Source organism: Platalea leucorodia, assembly GCF_965183815.1.
Source record: "Platalea leucorodia genome assembly, chromosome: 9".
Taxonomy (NCBI): domain Eukaryota; kingdom Metazoa; phylum Chordata; class Aves; order Pelecaniformes; family Threskiornithidae; genus Platalea; species Platalea leucorodia.
The window spans coordinates 2,567,936-2,590,850 of NC_138831.1; the positions used below are offsets into that span (position 1 = coordinate 2,567,936).

At 53.1% G+C, this 22,915-nt stretch overlaps 1 protein-coding gene across 1 annotated transcript; it reads left to right on the plus strand.

The window, feature by feature from the left end:
- Window positions 1-17,575: 17,575 nt before the first annotated feature.
- DNAJB8 (DnaJ heat shock protein family (Hsp40) member B8) lies at window positions 17,576-18,250 on the plus strand (the record flags this gene model as incomplete). The annotated part of the gene is made up of 1 exon (XM_082321479.1): window positions 17,576-18,250. One exon carries the CDS (start codon window positions 17,576-17,578, stop codon window positions 18,248-18,250), a length of 675 nt encoding a protein of 224 aa, XP_082177605.1.
- Between the last annotated feature and the right edge of the window lie 4,665 nt (window positions 18,251-22,915).

Genomic DNA, 22,915 nt, shown 5'->3' on the forward strand with positions numbered 1-22,915 from the left:
AGAGATGGCGCGGAGAGGAAATCCTGTCCAACCTGGGGCCTCGCCTGCCCGAGCTGCGCCCCTCGAGCGCGGCCGCGTCCTCGCCTCCCGCGGCCCACAGCCTCCCAGCGGCAACGACCGCCTTCTGATAGCCGGCATTTTTGCAGCGCATATTAATGTCGCTGTGAAAACAGTACGGCATTAACAATTCTCAAAGGCTTGAGTTACTGTAAAAAGCTGCACCAGACGTGCGGTTTAAAAGTTCAGATAAAGGAAGAGGTGGAAGGAGAAGAAAAGAGGGGGGGAGGAGAGGAGCGAGGCGCTGACTTAACGATGGCACACGGTGATGGCTTTCGGTGTGCCGGGCAGGCAGCAGCCCCAGCGCTGCCAGGGAGCACCTGGAAGGGCTGCGGGAACCCTCTTCTCCGGCTGCTGGTGGGTGACCAGGCGGCAGAAAGGACTCTGGAAATCACAAAAATTCATCCCAGCACCCAGCTCCCCTACAGCATCCCCCAAGCCGCCTAAATTTGCTCATTTAGGACCGGTGGCAGACTCCAGTCCCTGACGCACCCGAAGGGCAGAGCACAGCAGCGATGGTACACGGGCCCAGCCCCTCGCCTTGCCCCGGGGGCACGTCGGGGGCTTGTTTTCCCCATCCGCTAAGGGAAGGGGGGAACAGATGAGTTGGGCAATACTGGAAAGGAGCAGAAACACGCGATGATGCGCCCTTCCCAGCAGAGCATCCACGGCTCTGTTGTGAAAAGGGAGACCGAGAAGACAATGAAATTAAGGGGAGAGACTCCTGTCAAGCTAAATAATTAAGTCCCAGGGTACATAATTGATGCGCTCTTGATGTGGACCCTAAATCATTTACAAGGCTAGCGTGTAACCCGACATGCAGCTCCGGCGGTACAACAGCGAGGGGTGAGCATCCCCAGTGGCAGGGCACCTCTGCCATGGCTCACACCGCCCAGGGACACCCCCCCGGAGGCTTGGCTGACTTGGGGGGCTCCTTCTGCCTGTGCCCACCCTTACCTGGCTGCTGTAAGCGGGTTGCTGGCCACCCAGCCATCCCACTTTGTCCACCAAAGCCTGGCATTATGCTTTGGTGGACAAGAGTAGCTCCACCACCCCATGCAAGAGGTTCACGCAGCAGGACAGGGCGGTACGAGGGGGAGATGCTGCTGAGAATTTTCAGCCAACTTCAACTGAGCCCAAACTCAGCTGAATCCTAAACATCAGCACGAGCTACCCAGCACCATCTGTAACACACCCACAAGTTTTTTCCACCATCAGAGTCTCAAACCGGGGCTCGCCTGCGGCGTACGCACACGCTCTGCCGAATACAGGCATCCCTGGCCAGCTCTGCTTGGGAACAGCTCTTTCAAACTGCTTCTCTCCCCGCAGCTATGCTGATCCGCGCCCCTAACCCAGAGAGATGGAGCAATCAATACATAAATGAACCGCCGGACAAAACAAGGCCACCGGGGAAGGGGCTGAGCCGGGGAGGTGGTCCCCGGGGGTTCGCTGCCTGGGCCGAGGTGGACAACGCCGACCCTGCAGCTGACTGCACTATCCCATAAGAAAGACATCAATCTCGAGGGCTTTTTCCACTGTCAGTCACCCACAATGCTCTTTCCTGCCCCATCAGTTGCAGAAAAATGGCACTGCACATCCCTATTCTCGTCTTTTTCTTTTCTTTTCTTTTTCCCCTTAGTCTTTTTATACTCCATCATTAAGAAAAACTGGTTCTGCCCTTCTTATGCCTTCCTACCACCGTGGCACCTGCCTTTCAGCAGCACCAGACGTGCCACCAATCTCCTGGGTACCACCAGCCACCCGGCTGGGTGACAACGCACCCCGAGCAGGGAGCGGGAGCCCAACCCAGGGCTGTCTGCTGTTGTGCAGACCGGCCCGGAGACCGGCATGCTGGCTCCACACAAAAAAATATCACCGTCCCTCCCAGCTACCCCCCTGCTCCCAGTGTTTTGACAGTCGGCTTGATGGGCTGAGTGTTAGCAGAGCCACCCGGAGCCCCCGCCGGCTCCCCGCCACCCCGTGCCCACCCCAGGCATGCGCTGTCTGCCTGACACTGCCTACAAACTCTATTAGCTTTGTAATTAAAAACAGCTGTAATCTGATCAGGTGGAGATCACGGTTACAAAATGAAGGAAGCCATTAGCAGGAAATGTTGTGGTTCAGGCAGACATCAAATCAGTTTAAAGAGATTGGATTTCATTGTTTTTATACAGTTACTCCATTACTATAATGCACTGGGTCCATTTAACCGGCTGGCTCAGAGGAGTGCTCATAAGGCAGTAGTGACATCTATGTGAAATGAACGGCATAAACGGCAAACTCCGAGGAGATAGCAGTGAATTTACACCCCTCGCTCTGCAGTGAATATTAATGCACCGTGCGCTGCCGGAGCGGGGTTTGTTAGGGGTCTGGTTTGCTCTCCTCTTTCTCAAGCCCCCATCAGCGTCGCCGGTGCCTCTGCGGGGCTGGGAGAGCCTCCCCAGCAGGGATCGGATCCAAGGACCTTTCCTCTTTCCCCCCAGCCACAAACCAAACCACGGGTCCAGGTTCTCAGTAGCGAGGTGGAGTGAGAACTGAAACCACAGCAGCCACATCGCTTCGCTTCCTCCCAGCCTCTTCACCCCTGTGTAAACACCAGCCGGTCAAGACAAAGGCTGGAGAGTAAAATATTTAGGTTCTCACAAGGGATGTTGCCTTTTTCCTCTATTCTCCCCCGCTATCCGCAAAAAAAGGGGGAAGCAACCTGTGTTTGAAAGCATCAGGCTCTGGCCCAAGCGCTGACAGCACAGCGGGGTGCGTGATGTGACCCAAAAGCTTTGCCATCAGGAGGGGCTCTTTGCAAAAGCTGCTGGCTCCTGCTTTCAGTTCAGTCCTGCCTGACGCCTGCAGCCAAGACACAGCTCAGGTACCTGCAGAAAAGCCTACATCGACAGGCACACGATGGCCCCTGACTTCTCCAAGGCCGACGGCGGTCGCTAGAGGAGCGGGAAGGGTAGAGGACGGGGGTTTTGCAGTATTTTGGGGTTCGCACAGCACCGGTGGGGATGGGGCTGGTGAGACGATCTGGACCAGCTTGCTGTGAAAAAGCACAGCCAGAAGCAATGCGAGGCGAGGGCTGCGCTCCTCTGATTTCAGCCTGGCCTTGGTGTTTGTGAGCTCTCCGTGCTCTGAGCGTAGACCGAGCAACCGGTACCTCTGGTTTCTCGCTCTGAAAAAGCCAGCTGGGGTACCGCGAGGGTTCGTTTACCTGCTCCGTGCCTTGCAGCCTCCTCCCTGCAGGAAAACGGGCAGGGGAGGCTTCATGAGGCAGCTGGTAAAGGGCTCTAAGATGAGGAGGGTGTTAAGGAGATGCAAACATGATGAGAGCTGGCTGCCAGGAAGGGAGCTGTGACCGTCCCTCGGTCCTGCCCCAGCAGTAAAAGGGCTCTCCAGGCCACGCAGAATACAGACGCTGCCCTCCCCCTCCCCTTGCCAATCTCCTCATCAGAAAAGGAGATAAAAAGGGGCCTGCAGACAAACGCTCAGGCTGCCTCCTACCCACCGCGCCAATCTGAGCCCGCGGAGCCCCCCGCTCCAGTCAAAACCCTCTTGGTTATCGCTAAGTCCCTCTTGGCTAGAAAATGGCCCTGTCATCTTCATACTAATCCTGTTCCCATACAAACAGGCAACCTCCTTCCTTCCTTGCCACCGCTTATCCCTGCCGTCTCCTGTCCTCCCCCTCTCCCTTCTCACCCCAAACTGTATCAAATGCATCAAAGCCCGAGTAAATTATGTTCCCTTTGACCTGCTGGCAGCAAGTTCAGCCACAGGACATGAAAAGAGCAGAGGCTGAGGTTTCATGGTCAGCGAAGGCAGAGGCGGAGGAGGAACTGCAGGCCTTTTCGCTGCGTTGCTTTTGCCTTCAGAAGCGATGTTTTCAGCCAAGTTCAGTGGCACTCCAGGCTGAGGTTTGGGGCTCAGCCCATATGGGAAGTGGGGGGCAGCTGTGAAGCTGGGAGGTGATTTCTGAGCAGCCCCTGGAGCCGCCCGCCTGTCCCGGCCGGCTGCTCTGATCCAGCGCTGCGGTTGCCATCGCCTCCCGCTAACCACCTCTGGAGATAACGGGCTGGACGGAGGGCGCGGGGGCCCGCGGCAAGGGCAGGAGGAGCGAAACAGCCGGGCTGGTCGCATCTCTGCAAACCCCAGCGCGGGTGCACGCTCGCCTGCTGGGGTCCGCGGCCCGCGCGGGGCTGATCACCACCTCCCGAAACTCTCCCCTCCCCGGCTGGTTTCCCCAGGCAGGGTCTGCGCTTCGAGTTCATTACGCTACGTGTGCAAGCTGGGCAACTTCACGTGGTTTTGGGTTTGGTTGCAAAAGATGCCCGTATCTTTGGCGATGGTGGCTGCGTAGGCTGCGGGGAGGAGACCCGGAGCTGGCGAGGCTCAGCAGTCGTGGAGATGTTTTGGGGGAACATTGTGGGCTCAAGCTGGATAAGGCCACCAGTGCTCCCAGTTTTCTGCCAGTTGTCCCTGATGTCTCTGATGTCGTGATGCAGAGGGTGCACAGCATCAGCGCGAGCCTTAGCGGCAGCAGCCTCAGCACCCCGTGCGCAGGGACCCACGTCGAGAAAGGGAATGAAACTGGAGAAGAGCGCCTGCAGCATCTCCGGCTCTTACGCACCAGCTCCAAACAGGAGGATCGACCTAAACCGATGGTAAAACGCCCTGTTGTCCTTAGAGAAACAGAGGTGTACGGGGACCGGCTGTCATCTCACAGCTCTGAGGCAGTTTATGCTCTCGGATCTTGGCTGCGGGGCTGTTTCTGCTGTGGCTCCGGGCGTCGTGCAGAGTTTGGAGCACCCTCCTCTGAAATCGCTGCGACGGCCATGCCAATCCCCAAAGAGGCGGCATTGAATCTGGAGCCTGTGAAGCCATTGCCAGCAAAATAAATATTCGGGAATATTTTTAGCTTGCTCTTGTTCAGAGAGAATTTCTTTGTGTCCTTCTGAGGAGCTCGCCGGATCTTTCATCGGTTTGTTTTTCTCATTAGCCGGCATAAGCTTTGTTCTTATTTAATAAAGATTAGGATCTGCTGCCTCCAGCCCTCTCTTTTTGCTCCTCCATCAGGCCGGTGGGGGCTCGGGCTGCAGCGACATGTTTGATGTCGGGCCGCGGAAGTTGAAACGCGGGACAGGAGCTGGTCGGGGTCTCGCGTTCGCTTCCCCACAAAAGCCCTGTCCCGCATTGCTTCGCCCCGGCCCCGCCGCCCTCCGGAGAGCCGCCCCGCGGGGGGAGAGGGGAAGGGGATGGGACAGAGCGGTGGGAAACCACCGCCTGCGTCGTCCAGAGGTTTCCAGGCTCAGCTGGTTTGAAGCATTGCAAAGGTCTTGGTCTGAGCCATCAACAGACAGCGTGGGGGAAAAACGGGATGGCTGATAGAGGCAAGCGTAGCTTGTGCGTGAGCCTAATAAAACAGGAGACGTACCATGAACGGGGGAATGGCTTCTTCCAGCTTCGGAGGTCAGAGAGATGTAACAGATCTCCCATCCCTTTACATATCATCGGATTCTCCTAGTTAGCCAAAAAATAACTGCTTTTCTTCCTTGAGCTGAGTCATTCCTCAGAAAGGAATGGGTTTAACACCACAACAGGTATGAGCCAGAATGAATTTATGAACTCCCAGAAGAAGGCAGTGGGGTCTTCTGAGCTTTGAAAGCCTGATCTCTGCCGACGGCCCCCGCCGCCGCCTGCCGCAGCGGTAGGAGCAGCACCGCATCCAGCCGGGCCGGAGGCTGCTGCGTGCCAGCCCGGCCGGCCGCCGAGCGCTGTGGGGACAGGACCTGGTGCCACGTCCCGGGGACAGGGACGGCGAGGGGCTGAGGGGGTCTGAGCTGTGCCTGCGATGAAGGCAGGGCCCGTGTCCCAACTCAAGCTCCCGTACGTCACTCCTCACTTATTCCCTCCACTGCCAACTGCATGGACCAGCCAGCTCATTGCTCTGCACCTCGGTTTAGCCATCCCTGGAGCAAGAGTGTATTTACCTCTTAAGAAACACTGTGGTTATTTACTTATGGTAACATATATAATTAGGCCTATACAGATTCAGTGCTATTAACGTTGCTCTTTATTAATGCACTTCTTTCTCAGAGATTTCATTTTTGTTTATTTAAAGAAAATATCTTTAAACCCTGACGCTTGGTAAGAAGGCTCCCATTTCTAGCAGGAGAGCCTAGTTTGCATATGCGTAACTTTGAAGGGGATGAATAACTTCATGGCCAATAACGTTTATAGCTTTGCCTTGTGCAGGGAGATAAGGGCAGAGGAACGCGGGGCTCCGGGGCAGGAGCTGTTTGCCGAGAGGGGCCGGGAAGGAATCCAGTCCCCACCCTGCCGGAGCCTTACCTGCGCCCAGGTGCAAGCCGGCCGAGCACCAGCCGCCGTGTAAGGCTGGATACCAAACCTCCTAGCTCACTCCGGCATAGCTGGAAGGGGAGGAGGAAGGGAGAACAGGGGAGGAACAGCAGGGAAGGCAAATTTTAGAAATACTTTTTGAACAGTCACTGTTGTAAATGAACTCACCCTCACCATGTTTGTGTCACTTGTGTTTGCTGCCTGGGGCTGTGTGAGAGCACAAGTTTTCCTGGCACGACTGCGCTTGGAAAATCAGCTTCCAATCCATATATGATAGTATTCATGGAAACCACAATTCCAATTTACATGCGCTGATTTCCCTGCCAGAAACCGTGCTGCCATCCAAGCCAGGGATAAAAATGCCGCCCTGTGACTTCCCTGCCCAATCACGACCAACCGATGCACTTCAAAACTCAAATATTTTCCAGGGAATGCTTGCAAGCCACAGTTTAAAAAAAGAAAATCTTCCCCAAATTCATGTGGTGGCTCAGCACCATGACAGCATTCAGGGACGTTTCCTTATAGGTATTTCCCAAGCCAGATATCTACCCCTACGAAGAAAAATCAAACCAACCCTTGAGAACTAAATCTTTCAGATACACAATTTCTTAAACAGTCTTCATCCAAAATGTCTCCCTTGTTTTCTCAAGTGCTTTACACCACGCCGTGGAGATGTACTCACGGGTCACCAACGCACAGGGAGGAACCTGGCCCTTCTAAACCCCTTCTGCCCTGGCCAAAACCAGGGAGAGCTGCTCCTTCCCCTCCCGGTGCCGAGCTCAGCCCAGGGACCTGCGTCCTCCGCTGCTGCCGTGCTCGGTGCAATGGAGCAAAGGTTGGGGAGGTGGAGACAGAGCCCTTAATAAAGATAAAATCTATTTCTAATGTCTATAAAAACCAAACCCAAATTCCCAGTTACTTCAACGTGAGCTGTGGAGATGGGGTAATGGAGAATGGAGTTATTTATTAATAGAAGGGCATTTCAATGGAGATCGGAGGAGGTGATACGGACCAAATGGAGGCATTTGCAGAAATAATGCTCAGGAGGTTTTACCCAGCTTGGCCAGGTGTCTCAACACCGTGTCCTGGGGATGGCTGTCTCCCCTTCCCCGAAAAGGGTGGTTTTGGGGAGCTGCATGCTCGCAGAGCCCTGCCATCACTCAACCCATTTCCCCCAGACCCGGCTCTCATTTCCATCTGGAAGTGGAGCCAGAAGAACAAGTGCAGAGGGGGGATATTTGTCCGGGAGTCCTGTTCTCGCTGGTTTTTTTTGGGAAGTGGTGTGATGCTGATACACCCCCAGCCCGGACCCTGCCGCCCCGCCCCCAGCCCAGGGCAGAGGGGAGCCGAGCCCCTCCGGCACGCTCCCTGCCTTCGCTCCCTGGCCGTGCTTTTAAACCTCCGAGGCCAGGAGACTCAAAAATTGCATGAGACCCCACTCCGATTCCTACCACTACCTCTTGCACAACACAAAATTTGCCTTCCTAAATTCCTCGCCAACTCCTTTTTAACAAACACCTCTGCCCTCGCTTGGCAAGCAAACAGTGCCGAAATTCCCACCTGCCTCTCCCTTGCAGCCCCTTCTGGAGGGACTCATTAGCCATGCAAATCAAAAATGCTCCGAGAGCCTGACGACGGCCAATTCCCCCCCTGCACCGGCAAGGAACGACAATTCACGGGGGTCTTCAGGGAGCCGGGACGGAGGGAGGGAGGAGCGCGGTGCGGCGTGGCTGCGTGTGGCAATCAAGCTTTCCCACCGCCACCCGTCCCCGGGGAGCATCCCCGCTCCTGCGGCGGGGAAGCAGCAGCGTCTCTCCCTCCACCTTGTTAATCCCCTTTCGCTGGGCTCCCGCGCTCGGCTCCCCATCCCGACCCCCCGGGAGCCCTGGGAAAGCCGTGCCTGGTCCTCGCTGCCCCTTCTCCCCTCTGCCTCGCCGCGAAGCGGCGCGGGGAGGGGAGGGAGGAGAAGGGGAAACGTGCGTTTCCTTAATTGATTTTGGTGAAAAAGGCAGGCAGCCGCCGCACTGTCAAATTAATTAGTTCCAGAGCTATTTGCAGTTATGAGCCACGTAAGATTAGTGGTCATCGCGTTTTGGTGCTAGGAAGCGGCAGGGGGAAGAAGGTTTTATAAGCTTTTTTTTGCTCTTGAAGCCTTTCTTAAAAACACAGAAGAAAATAAAGAAGAAAAGGCCCCTGGCTGCCAGCACTGCCCCAGGGCCGGTTCCCGCGCCTGCTGCAGCACAGGGGATGGGGGTAAAATGGCCATTTTGGCCTATCTGGCGTTGTCTATCCCACCCTGAACAAAGCGGGTGCTTTGCTGCGGCTCTGGCCAGGCGCTCTCCTCCTGGCAAGGGCTGGTGGGGTCCTCAGGGTCATCCTGCTGCCATCCCTGCTGGAGCACGGCGGCAACGCCAGGTCCCGCATCCCCGCCGAGGTGTGAAGCCGGGCAGCCAGACGCGCCAGGTATCACCTCCGGAGATGCTTGGCCCCTTTTGTCCCCTCTTGCCCTCCCTCCTCGGAGAGGCAGAGCGGGCTGAAGGCTGGAGGAGAGGCTTTGAAAGCCCCGGGTGCGGCTCACGGGGCTCAGATCCCCGATTAGATGGGAACGCCTGCTGCAACCTGATAACGCAGCAGCATCTGACGGGGAGGCTCCGGCAGCGCTCCCCGAGTCGAGCAGCGCCTATTGTTTCAGGAGATATTACCCCGCACACATGCTTACATCTGGATATCGATAAGCGTGCCTGTTTATGCATAAACACAGTACAACATGCAGCCACATACCTCTGCATTCCTCCTTCCCTCCCTCCTTTCCCTTCCACCCCTCCCTTATTCCTTTATCTCCTTTTTATCTGCTCTTGCCTGTTTAACGTTATCTCTGCTCCTCGTTCAGAGCCGAGTCCCAGGAAAGGGCAATTATGGTGGGTCACACAAACGGGGTGCTGAGGAATGGCAAACATTTTGGGGGAATTTGCAAAGTTTTCGCGGGTCTGGGTGGAGGGAAGCAAGGGAAGACGGTCTCGTCAGACCAAAACACTGCCAAATAGACTTCAGCCAGGATAGGAAAACACAGCATGGTTTGGCCAATGTACGCAACGCGTTCCTGACTCTGCTCAGGCAGGACCACCGCCTCCGGGCACGCACCCCGAGCCTTGTCTGCCCAGCCCTGCACACAGGCAGACCGCTGCAACCTTGCACACCCAGCCCTACCGTCGCACACGCTCTTGTGGCATCAATGCCACGTTTACTGCAAGAAATATCGAAAAGAAAAACAGCAGGGGCGTAGTTTTTATGGTGATTAAAAATGATCTAAAAAAATACAACCTCCTCCTTCCCTGTTGCTCATTCAGTAAAAGAGGATCTGCAAAATGAGCACACGCCAGCTGTACCCAACGCGACCCTCGGCACCCACGCTGCCCCAAGGGACCGGTGCCGCGCAGCCGCCTCCGAGCTGAAACGCTGCCGAAACTGCCTTCCCCAGGCTTGGGCCCTGGGAGCGGGGGAACCTCCAGCTATGCTGCCCGGCAGGCCTGACCCACTTTCTCCAGAGAAACGTGGCCGGCGCTCGAGGACTTGGCTTTGCTGAGAGAGGCCGGCGTGCGTTTTTGCAAGCGCTGCCGTCGGCCCCCGTGCTGGGCCCTGAAAGCGACCCCCAAAGGAGCGCTCGGTGCTGACTCAGGCATGCCATCGCGGTCGGGGCCCGTGCGTGGGGGGGCCGCAGGGCTCTGCTTTCTGAAAAGCAGGTTGGGGCTTACCCCGAGCCAGCCAAAGCACGACCTGCCCCGAGCACTGACCCCTGGGCGCTTGCGCAAGGATGGGGAGCCACGAGGTCTGCGGCAACCACCCGCCGAGCCCGTCCCCGCCACGCTTACTGTGTGCTGGGTGCTTGGTTCACTTGACTGGGGAGAAAGGCATCCCACGGCATCTTCTGGTGGCCCCCAGGATTTGTCCCCAGCTCTCCTTGTGGTCATAAGCTCTGCTCCCAGCAGGACAGCAGCTTGGCACTGGATGCTGCCTCCCCATCTTGGCTTCAGTTAGGGCTCCCAGACCAAAAGCTACGTCCTTGGCGCAGGCTGGAGCAATCCTTGAAGCAGGCGGGTTTCCAGCTCTCCATCTTTCTAGGAAAAGGGGAAAAAGCACATAACGCCAAAGGTATTTACACCTAAGCAATTTATTTAAGGAACTTTGCCCTGATCAAACCCACTGACAGCCATAACCCAGCTGTAGAAACCTTATCACCCCAGAATCAGCCCGGCACATGAACCACTCCTCTGCAAAGCTCTCCTCAGCCCTCTGCTCACAGGGGCCACCCAGCTCCAGGGTGGGGGACACAAGCTGGATAAGTGGAAAACTGGGGGAGGGACCTGTGCGTTGGTTGAAATCTTCATCATTCCCACTCTGGCAGTCTCCAGCACAGCTCAGAGGCAGTGCTGCTTCGACTGACTCCGTGTGCATGACCGGTTCACCCAGGCAGCTCATGCTGCCCATACACAAGAACACGGGTAAGAGAGCTCCTTTGCCAGCACCAAGCAAAGACACTTGGACCTCAGGTAAATGCAAATGGCTCTCCAGCAAGGGGGGACTGTCCCTTCTCCCAGGGGATGCAACATCATCTTCAAGACCTCCACTTGCTCCCTCACTGCAAATGCTACTCCAGCACTACCACTGGTTTTGGGCTGAAGCAGTGGCAGACAGTCCGTGTCTGTACATAAGCAGCATCCCCGGCCATGCGTTTCCCAGCACGCGTGCGCACACACGCACACGCGCCGTCTCGGGAGCCGGGGCAGGGCAGAAGGGCTCTTTGGAGAGCGTGAGTTCGAGCAATGGGAGCAAGGGCAACTCGTGAGCCCAAGGCAGCGTGGCTGCACCGCTCACAAGCTCTCTGGAATGGGGCTGTCTACTGAATTTATGAGCTCTTAAGTCATCACATTTACAATTTATATTCTCTAGTCTTTTAATCTCAGCAATAAACTTGGACTAAACCTTTGCTGAAGCAGTGTGGAAATTTCACTGTTCCCGGCAGCCCCATGTACGAGGTACCCATAGGCAGGACCAGAACATGCTTCCTGATGGCTTCAGTGTGCGGTCTCTTCTCCAGTTCCTCACTCCCAGTAGAGCCATCAGTAACCGATCAGTCCCCCACCTGCTACCTTCATTGCCCAGAGCCCCTTCTTGGAAGTAGGTACAACGCACTGGCAAATATTGGGGGACAAACACTTACAGCGGTTCCCTACAATCCCTCCTACCTTCTAGAGAAAGGGGCTCCTTCTTTTAATCAGGGGGCATCAGGTCTATGTGCATCGGGACTCTCACCTCAGTTTTGTGCCACTTGGGACCCCCCCCCCCAATCCCCTGCAAACTACCCCCACTGGTGTGTTTTTACCCACCTAGAGTTGCTTTACTTCAGAGGTCCACATCAGGAGAACTATCTCCAGAAGGTTTCCTGCTGGAGTGGTGGCTCTCAACAGCTTCCAAAGTGGCCACCTCCTTTGCAAACTGAGACCTAAAATTGAGATGGAATTGGCACCGATAAACCTACTAACAGAGGCAGGCCCTCCCCACTTGGACGAACCCCACGCTTTCAGAAGAGGGTGGCATCATTTCTGCAGAATGCTTGAGTGGCCTCAAATAACACACTGAACTGTCAGGCACAAACCCAAGCGATGGCGTGAGCCAGCACTGAAATAATGAGAAGCTGATCTACAGCTTTTCCCCTCTGGTTTATTAAATGAATGCTCCACATACCACTTCCCACTGACTGGAGACAGAGAGAAAATCCCAGGACAGTAACTCATCATCCTTTCTTCCCCTGAGAAGATTCAAGGCTGTGGCTATGTATGGATGTTGTGAAGTGATAAAGTTGCTGCGGCTTCGCAAGTTACCACGCATCAGCTGAGCCGTGCCGTCTGACCGCGCGCGCGCTCCCGGCTCCCTGCAACTGGGTGGTAAAACATGTTCGCTCACGATGGGGCTGGAGCAGGTACACCGTCGGCGGGCTCCAGATAAGCATGCTCTGCTGATAAGCAGCGCCTCATTAAGCCCCAGGACTCAACGGCTTGCAACGCAATCCTTGGCCCAGAAGTCCCTCCTCTTTCCAAGTTGTAGCCCTCAGTCATGGAACTGGCAACGGGAAATCGCTCTGGGAAAGCGGTCAATATTGAATTAGTTCCTACGCATAGCACGGAGAGGAAGGATGGTCAGGGACCATGCCAAAGAGAAGAAATAGCAGGAGGACCTATGCCATGCCTGGATGGGGATAGTGCAGATGACACATGGCGATGACCCAGGCAATGAAACCAAAGTGCTCTGAGTTCTGCTTGGGTCAGAGTCCATGAACACAAGTTACAGCACTGTTTGGGCTTTCCAAGACCGGAGCAAGGCCTTGCCCTGGGCATGGGGCATGATCTAGCATAAAAAAACCATGTCAGGCCCCTCCTTGACACCACTAAGCAGGACCAGACCTCCTCTTTGGCTTCATACCTCAAAAAAGGGTGGTTTTGTGATGTTCCTGCCTCTTGCTACCACCCAGAAGCTGGATGCCTTCTTGCCTGAACCTTGATTTAGTCTCAAGCCCCAACCTGAGGCTCAGAAAAGCCAGATACAGACCCAGCTCTCTGGATCCTCCTTCAGCTCTGTCTCCAGCCCCTGGGGGTCCCTCCCAGCCAGCACTCCCCAGAGCTGCCCCATCTCCCATCCCACAGCCGACCTCCATGCTGAGCCCGACACAAGAGATCAATGCATGGGACACACCGACCCTGCCTCCTTGCCCACGGAGGTGGGAATCCATGTCATTTAAGCCTTTTCTGCTCAACATTCACAGCTGCAAAAACAGCAGGCAAACTCCTGACCTCCCAAAGCTAACCACCAGGAACCTACCTCCTCTCTCCTCTGGTCCACCCAGATGCTCTTGGGGTGGCAGCTACACCCATTTAGGACAGGTTCTCCTTATCAAGATGTTGCCCTTGTATTTTGAGAGGCAAGGAGACATTCTTCATGGCAAATTTATTTTTCAGTCGTCTTCTGAAGTCAGGTGGGTCCCTCTGGTCCCCCCCAACAGGAGGTCAGCCTAATGCATCCATCCCCGGCCGCGTTCCCCAGGAAAGCGGCTCGAGTGGCGAATGCAGCGTCCCCTCCGACGGGGCCGCCCCGGGGGGAGGCATCTGATGACAGTTTGACTGGCGGAGCGAAGCGTGACTTGTGTTTGTTTGGATAGTCAAAGGACTCAGAACAAATGTCTCCGACTCATGTTGGTTTAGATAAAAGGACCCTGGCCTTGTCACAGGATCAACGGGGCTGATGAGAAACCACTGGTGTAGACCCCCTCTGCCCTCAGACCCTTGTAAAGCAGAAGAAGAAGTAAGAGTAAGAGTAAGAGTAAGAGTAAGAGTTTGGAAAAGACCTTTAAGATCATCAAGTCTGACTGCAAACCTAACACTGCCAAGGCCACCACTAAACCATGTCCCTCAGCACCACATCTCCCCGGCTTTTAAATACCTCCAGGGACGGGGACTCAACCCCCGCCCTGGGCAGCCTGGGCCAGGCCCTGACAGCCCTTTCCGTGAAGAAATTTTTCCGAATATCCAATCTAATAATAATAATAATAGAAGAAAGTTTTCACAACTCAGAGATGCTCGCCCCTCTCTGGATGAGGGCGCATCGGGGTGCCAAGAGCAAGGTCAGGGATTGGGGCTGCAAGTTTGGGGTCACCTGTGGTCTGGGTGACCCAAAGCTTGGGGCATTTTTGCTGCTCGGTGCCTTGTGTTTTGCTTCCCATCCTGACGTGGCTGACAGCCCCTGCCCTTGCAGACCACCCGGTGCCTGGTTGGGAGGGAAGAGTAGGCTGGATGTGGCAGTGCCTGGAGCAGGGGACCGGGGGGGACAGGGACCGCCACATCCGCATCCATCTGGCATACTGAAGCAGCGAATGAAGGAAGAGGAAGGAGGGGGTGGGTAGAAGAGAAAATCCCAAAGATCCTCGGATAATAAGCACCATTAAGGTTAGTCTGTCTCATGATTGTTTCTTATTAAAAAGAGACTGTACTTTATCTGTGCAGGATATGCTGTTTGGATGAGGGAATTAGCAGAGTGACTGCCTCCATATCATCTAATTAGCAAAAATGTTGATAAGCAGATACAATCACATATGATTAGGATCCTTTTAAAAAGCCACTCCATTAATTAAATAGACAGAAAGGCCGCCTCCAGCCCTCGCGTGCCACTGATTAGAATACAAATATTTACACTAATCTCACCTCCATCAGCCATGGGACACTTTTGAGTATTTTTAGTGACATCAGATTACTATTGATTTTCATCCCCAATGTCAGACCATTTTGTTAGTATCTGAAAGTGCTGCCTTCAGTTTCGGATGCTTTAAATCATGTTAAGGGTTTATCTTAATGACGCTGCTGATAACCACTGTTCAGGTCACTCGTACTTTCTCTTCAAAGAACACAGTCTGGGCTGGTTTTTATTGTTTGTACTTGAGATTTAAGATACGAAAAACATTTCTCATTTCAAAGCCTTGGTTTCTAGGGATGGGGCTGCCAGGCTAGTTTGGGTCTAGTTACTTGATGTGTGCATGTCTCTCTCATTTCCCTTTCTCCCTGCCTCTCCTCCACCCTTTCTTTTTTCCTTGCAAACCCTTTTGGCTCACAGCAGTGGCCTCTCTTGACTGGCTGCTAATCTCTGACGCCTGCTGCAGGCAGCAGACAGACAGGCAGTGAGCTTCCCCCGTTCGGGGATGACAGGAGAAAAACACTCCCCACTTTTCAGATGGGTAGGATGCACTAAATCCAAGACAGATAATGCAGTGCGCCAGCCAGTCTGAGATGGGCTCTCATCAGCAAAAGCGAGTATGGGAGGAGATGCTTTGCAAAGAGACAGCACAAGGCAGGGTCACCTCCTTCCTTCCATGCACGGCCCCACTCCCTGCAGTAGATAACTGGTCTGGGACCCTCCAACAGACTTCTCTGACATCCCACTTTCCCTTCTGGGCAACAGAGAGTAGGAACAGCAATTGCTCTTGAAATTTCTGCCAAGCATCTGCAAATGGACCACGCTGGCAGTGGCTAGGAGTTGTTGGCACCTTTCAGTGGCTTGTGGGTGGTAAGCCTGGATCACCCTCAAGTCCAATGGACAACCATAAAAAACCACTAGCCCAAATAAATGAGTCCTCTTGGTGAAGACTTCAAGCAAAGCACCACAGCGTGAGCAAGCCATGAAGCCTTGGCTCTCCCCTCAGTATGGAAGAACGCTTTGGGATGCTTTGGGCATGCAAAGAGCCCTCCCAGTTCAAACGGGCAGTAGAAGCTTGCTGCTGCACCCAGATTAACTTTTGCCATTGCCGCCGTACAAACAACACCCAGCAGAAAAATCATTCATATGGCACAACCACCCTGTAGTCAAGAAGACCTCCGCTGCGCAAAAGAAGGCAAAAGCCAAGATCTCCCAAACAAGGTGAGCCCGTGGGACCATGAGCTTCTTCACTGCTTTGCACATCCTTCAGCTCCAGCCTCCAGACCAGCATTGCATTGCCTTATGGCAACTTTACCGCCAGAATATGACAAGTATACTACTGACCCATCACTGACCAGTGAGAAAAACAGCAAAGCAAAGCCTTTCCCCAACATACGTCAGCTCAATTGCCTTTCTTCCTTCCTCTATCACGTTGCTTTCTACAGGCTGACATGGCTGCCCCTTGGCTTCATGGCCCCACACGGACGATGTATTTAGGACAGCAGCCAGCTCATACACTGTGTGGATGGTCTTTGGTCTAGCCAGCTCTTTATTCCTTCCCAAAGTGTGGGATAAAAGAAACAGGGGCAGTGACCTGCAACACACGCTGCCATTAGCAGGTGTTTGCAGCACTGTCTTACAGACAGACGAGTTCTCGTTACTGGCACTCCTTGGAGACCTCCTTCATGCAACGGTTCCCTGAGAGGATATTGCATTTTCCACAGGAACAGCAAACCCAAGGAACAGAAAGAGATGCAGGATAACCCCAGACTGCATCATCAAAGTTCAGCTCCTCAGGCTGAACTTGTCTGTGTTGAGTTCATGGGGCATCCCTGTTGCACACGCATACACTTTAGGACAGGTATCCATAAAAAGCACATAGAAAAGAGGCGAAGGTTGTCAATGCGCTCCATTCTAGGCATTTATTTTGGTACCAACGTGAGAGCTAAGCTCTTCTGGAAGTGTTAGGTTTGGCTATAAATTCAGAAGAGATCATGATGGTCATCTAATCATGATTTTAGTAAAAGGGCCCGCTCTGGGTTTAAAAATGGCCACATGAGGAAGTTCCAATGATTCGTTACCTTCATAACGAAGGACGTGCAACCATATTTTGAGTTTAAATTCAGCTAATGCCACTTTCCAACTGCTTTGTCTGGGACCCTGAAGATCCCTGTGCCATTTAATTTCTGGTCCCATGCAGGTTCTTACAGACTGCGATGAAGCTGGCATTGAACTTCCTCTTAATACCAAGACACTTTCCCTCAGTATCTCACTCTAGAGCACATTTTCCAAACACTTAATCACATTTTATGGCTCTTCCCTGAGCCTTCTCCAATTTATCAGCATTCTTCCCAAACTGTGGGCAGCCAAACTGCAAACAGCTTTCCTATAGCTGCTGCTATAGGGTAATATGCCCCGGAGGGGTAATATGACCTCGCTACGCCACGCTTCCCCGGACTGCACACAAAACCACACTGAGCATCTGCGAATCCCACCTTTGGGCAGGTACAGGCAAAAAATAACCTGACAAAGTCATATGTCATAGCTGTGACATCACAGCTATATCTAGAAACTACAACATCGCATGTATGATCTAAGTTTAAAAACACAAGGCCAGTGACAACCAGCTCCACCCTAGAATGAAGTCAGGCCAACTGAGCAATGATTGGCTGAGCCCCCTCTGAGGTCACAATCTCACGATTTGTGAACAACAGGGTTAAAAGGAAAGGATATGGTCAAGCAGCACTGTGCGGCCTCGTGACGCAAAAGGATGGAGCAGATCAAGGGATGAACTGAGCATCCACCCACCTCTGCGGAGCACAGCAGAATTTGGTGTCCAGGAGTCTCTGCATGCTGGTCATCCCGGGGCTTCACGTCCTTGGTGGGAGAGAGGTACCAGGCATCTTCCAAACAGCCCCACCTTTCCTTTGAGATGGTGGATTATTACAAAGTCCTTGGACTGCAAAAAAGTGCCTCACAGGATGATGTTAAGAAATCCTACCACAAACTGGCACTAAAATGGCATCCTGATAAGAATCCCAGCAACAAGGAGGAAGCCGAAAAGAAATTCAAAGCAGTCGTTGAGGCATACGAGGTTTTGTCCGACCCTCAGAAACGATCACTCTATGACAAGTGTGTTAAGGAAGGCAGATCCCACAGAGGAAGAAATGCCACGGGGGGTCTTAATGGCTCCTTTGATTCCCCTTACGTATTCCATGATGTCAAGGAGATCTTTAGGGAAATCTTTGGAGGGACGGATCCCTTTGTACATGTTTTCTGGGACTCCTCCAACAACACCAGAAAGAATGGTGAAGACTGGCACAGGACAAGTGGAAGAGGAAGGAGCTCCAGCCTGTTTTCTGACTTTACGGAGTCATTTATGCCATGGAATTCATTCAGCCCCAGAGAGCAGCCCACCTCCTCCTTTGCTGAGGACACAGCTGGTCCACGCAGTGTCAGATCAGTGTTAACCACTACTGAAGTGATCAACGGCAAGAGGACCACCACCCGGAAAATCATCGAGAACGGGCAGGAGAGAACAGAAGTGGAAGAAGATGGCCAGCTGAGGTCTGTGACCATAAACGGGAGAGACCACCTGAAATTATAATGTCCCCCGGCACAAGCATTAACTGCAAGCTGTGGGACGTGCTCTCATTGCCCAACTGATGGGACCTACCCCAAGCAGTGTTAATAAATGCTGAGTTCATGACGCAACCGATGCAGACTTCTCAATGGCTGGGAACAAACACTTCACAGGTAAAGATATGGAGTTATGCTGAACTATGGAGTGGGACTCTACTAACGCTGTGAAAGGTGGCAGATAGTGCTTGTTCAGTAAACAGGTATAGTAGATGTATCTGAAAGCAACCTTGCCGGTTTGCCAAACAGACCAAGTTGATTAATACAGCAGGTGGAGACAGGCTGGTTGATGGACAGGTAAGAGAGATCTATGACAAGCTACAGGCCCTCTTCCCACTCCTTGAAATGCCAATCTTGAAGCCTACTAGCTGGAAGAACAAAGGCTTGTGTGACCCTCAGACACAACCCTGAGGCTGAGTGAAGAATACCCTACCTTTGGTGTACGAGAAGGTGCATATTCATTGACAGAAGTTTTTGTACACAGGAAAGAAGGTGGAGGAGGTTCAGTGGGTCACGCAGAGCCTTGAGGAGAGGGACCGGCATAGCAAAAACCAAAGCAAGGAAGAAAACGTCATTCCTCAGACTGCAGAAGAAAATGGGAGCTTTTGAGAATGCCCTGCAAATTATGACCAAAGACCCCATGGAAGCACTGTGTAGCTCACGGGCTGAAAGTGAGCAGGGAGAAGGTGAATTTGGCTCTTGGACTGGGACAACCTATAGTCCCTTTCTGCTTGGAGTCGTTCAAACATAAAGAGCTAAATTCAAACCATGAGCAAACAGATTCCAGGGGGCTGAGTTTAGCTCCCTCTTTGTGCAAAGCTGGATGCGGGGACTTAGATGGTGCTTCACCCTCCTTATTGTCTTGCTCGCAGCTGCAAGAGCCCATTCACAATGCATTTCTTGCACAGCCTGCCAGCGCGCTGCTTTCGTCCTCCACTGAGCTAAGGAACGCGCTCCCCACGTTTCCGCCCTCCCCTGTGCTGACATGAGCTGCTGAGCCTTGTTTCTTGCTTGGCCAGATCACCTTAGGCGTTTAAAATCTTACACGCCTCTGATTTTCGGTCCCACGCTACATCCCCTTGAGTTTCCCAGCTTGCCCTGCCCACTGATGTCTCCCTGGAGACTGGAACTAGCTTTCAGGGACATTTTCACTCTAATCCAGATTGCAATTGCTGCCTGCGTTTGGGCAGGTCTTTGCATCTGTTTCCTCTGCTGTAAAATGGGAATAACAGACTCCCATGCTTTGAAGGAGACTGCGAGGTAGTGAATACTCATAAAGGACTCCGAACATTAACCAGTAAGTTAAATTAGCCAGAACACTGCCACCCCTTAATCAAAACCTTTTACTTTTCAAAAGGAAAATGTAGCTTAAATCACCTTCCTTAGCAACTGATGCCATGCCCAGCTTGGAAAAACAGACCAAAATTGTATTTGTTATGTTAAGGGCTGTTTTATCCCTGCAAGTCCCTCTCCCAGTATGAAAAAGACACAGGACTGGGAGGCAAGTAGAAGTCTAAGTGCATGCTGGGCTCACGGAGGGAGGCCAGCGGTGGTGGGAGCAGGGAAAACCTCGGTGCAGGGACAAACCACGTCTGCTGCTCCTCCATAGTTCGGGAGCCATCCGCAGTCCTGCAGGCACTGGGATTCCGAGGACTGCAAAGATTTAAGGGGCTTGGTACAGCAAGATTATTTTGGTCAGAGCAAACGCAAGTAAATATTTCTACTGATTCTCTCTCTCTCTCTGCGGACACCATGTTCATGTGAGATGGCTTCTTGAATTTACCTTATGCTACTTCAGAGGAAGTCCAAGGTAAAAAAACAAACAAACAAAGAAACAAAAACCCAACAAAACCCCAAACTGCACATTTTGCATCGGAAACTGAAACAGTCTTTGATCAAAACAACATATTTTGAAATCTGGACCAGAGTTGAATTCCCAGCTCCTCAACCTTTTCAGCTTTCTAGGGCTAAAACTTTGCTTCAGTCTCATCTCTAATGGGATATTTTTATGTATGCACATCAATATTTCTTGATCTGAGATCAAGATATGCAGATCTACACACATCTTAGGCCTGTCCTGCCTTGGGTCAGCAATTCCCTCTCCCGTATCAGTATCTAAGGCAGCATCCGAGAGCAAGTGCTTCCTTTTCCCATCCCTGGGTCACAGCGTTTCCATTGCCGCTTGCAGCAGCAGAGAGCTCCTGGGGCAGCTCTGGCAGCTGCACGGACCAAAACCTGCTGTCAGGAATATGGGAACATGGATCGGGAAGGGACCCAGCTCACCCAGTAAGTGTCGAGTCCAGGAGGACCTGCAGATCCTCTTCCACATCTCCCTGTGCTCCGCAGGCCACAAAACACCTGGCAGCACTTTCTGTGAGCAAAAGAACTGACATTTAAAGAAAAAAAAAAAAAAGACAACCATAAAGGTCTGGTGGTAAGAGAGCAGGTCAGACTGCGTTAGCAAAGTCCTGCATTCCTGCAATAGCAAGAAATCTGCCAGGTGTGCCCAAACCACCCATGGAAACGGCTCGTGTCTCTCTTACAGAGAAAGGTAAATGAACCCCGGCAAACCTTGCCTTGGAAGAAAATCCTTACCTGTCCCAGGACATGGGATCAGACTATCGCTGAGCCTGCCAGCAAAACACTAACACCTTCAAGGAGCTTTTTAAAGCTTTTTCTCATGCCATTTAGCAGCTGCAGCGCCGGAGGAGGCAGCACCAGATGTCCAGCCACAGCACAACCTGGGAGCCTTTGCCTCGCCCCGTTCCAGCTCTCTGTTCCTCTTCCAGAAATGCATCTTCCCTCTAAAAAGCTGTATTTTGGGACCTTGCCTGGTCAGCGGTGTGTCTTTCAGGTGTGTTCATGGCTGAAGGCACTTGCATGCGCTTGCACGTGCAGCCGATCCACCTAAGAGGACCACGGGTACCAGCGGCAGAGCCTTTTGCTCAGCTGCCGATGGCGACCAGCCCCTCATCCCTCCAGGCACCACCGGACACGATGGGCTCATTTCAAGCACCAGCTCTGCTTGAACACATCGCACTGGGGGGCAGCTGGAAGCCTCCGGTTTGACTGCAGCACCGAACCCGAGCGCGTGGCCCCGGCTGGCCCGCGGCACCGGGAAAGGCAGGGAGCGAAGGCAACTTGAGCAGCGCGGCCAAGCCCGGCCGGCAGCCTGCGTGGAGAGGCTGAGTCATTATTTTATTAGCAGGCCCCACAACTACTTTAATGTGGGCTTAGGCTGCAAAAACAAAAACATACATAAAAGCATTTGGAATTACTTCATAAAATACTAAATCACAATATTAACCGACTGACCTTTGCTCTATGCAGACCTGCTAATTTCAGCAATTACAGCCAACAACTTGAACATATCAAGTGGGCAACTGTTTAACAATAATGACATCTGCTTGGAAAATCCAATTATGTCTAAACATCTTTAAATCCCCACTAGGGGATACCTGCTTTCTTTTTGCAACTGTTAGTCTCTGCCTAATAGGATTTTAAACTCGCAGCCTGCTGCACACTGTGGTGGCAGTGGCCCCTCTCCCTGGAGTGGCAACAACAGGACCGCCATCCCATTAAGCGGGGAGCGAGAGTCTCTCCTCGGACAGTGATGGAAGCGGTTTGGGTTTTTGACAGCCTAATCTGATAGACGGGCGCATTAGCTGCATCCCCTCGCTCCCCCGTCCCCCCCGCAGATACGGCTCCCCTCCGCAGCCCCCCAAGCTTACACGTGCTGGGCGCAGCCAGGGCTGAGCCCTGCAGGCTCTTTCTCGGGAAGGACCTTGCTACCAAGATGGGCTTTGCGGCCATCGCTGCCTTTTGTAGGGCAACCCACATGAGGTTTCCTCCTGCAACATCCTCAGACACAAACTGGTTTTGTTTTCTGGGTTGACCTCTGTTTCTTTCCTCTCTTTTCTCCCTTCTTTCCTCCTCTAGCCCCAGCTACTTAGAGCCCTCCCTGCTGCTCCCTGCTTCGTGGGTGAAACTCCAACACTGAGATCTGTTCCTCTCTATAATGGGAACCCCTAAAAGACAACGGCTACGCAGTGGCTTTTGCAGCCATATTTCAGGCCTGTAGGTTTTTCTTGCCAAGAAAAGTGACGTTAGAAGTAAATGGGACCAGCGAGGAAGAGTGAGCAGAACGAGACCACCCAGCTCTCCAATAAAGCACCCCAGTGCAGACCAGGATCCTCCACCATAAAATGACAGGTCCTTATTCAGCCCCCAGTTAGGTTGCCGCAAACCCCTGAGCTCCCCTGATCTGGCAGCAGTCTCTGCTCCACGGTCCCACTCCTGATCACTCAGCACCCTGAGCTGCGAGGCTATTGTCAGACGTTTGAATTGAGATACAAGAGGAGAATATTTCCGTCCCTTCTCCTCCCTCCCGCCCCCTCCCCGGCCAGCCTGGCTCTGTTCTGGTGGAGCGTGCAGCAAAATCACAATCACATGTTCGCAGCAGTAGGAGGCCATTGGCATGGAAGTGGCTGTGATGTCACTACAAACATTTCCACCCTATCCCATTTCTCCAGAACAGTCTCCGTTTTTATGACCCCATCCTGAGATCTGCAGGAAATCAAATTGTCCTGATTCTATTTTGAGCGCTGGTGTCATGGCATCAATATATAACGAT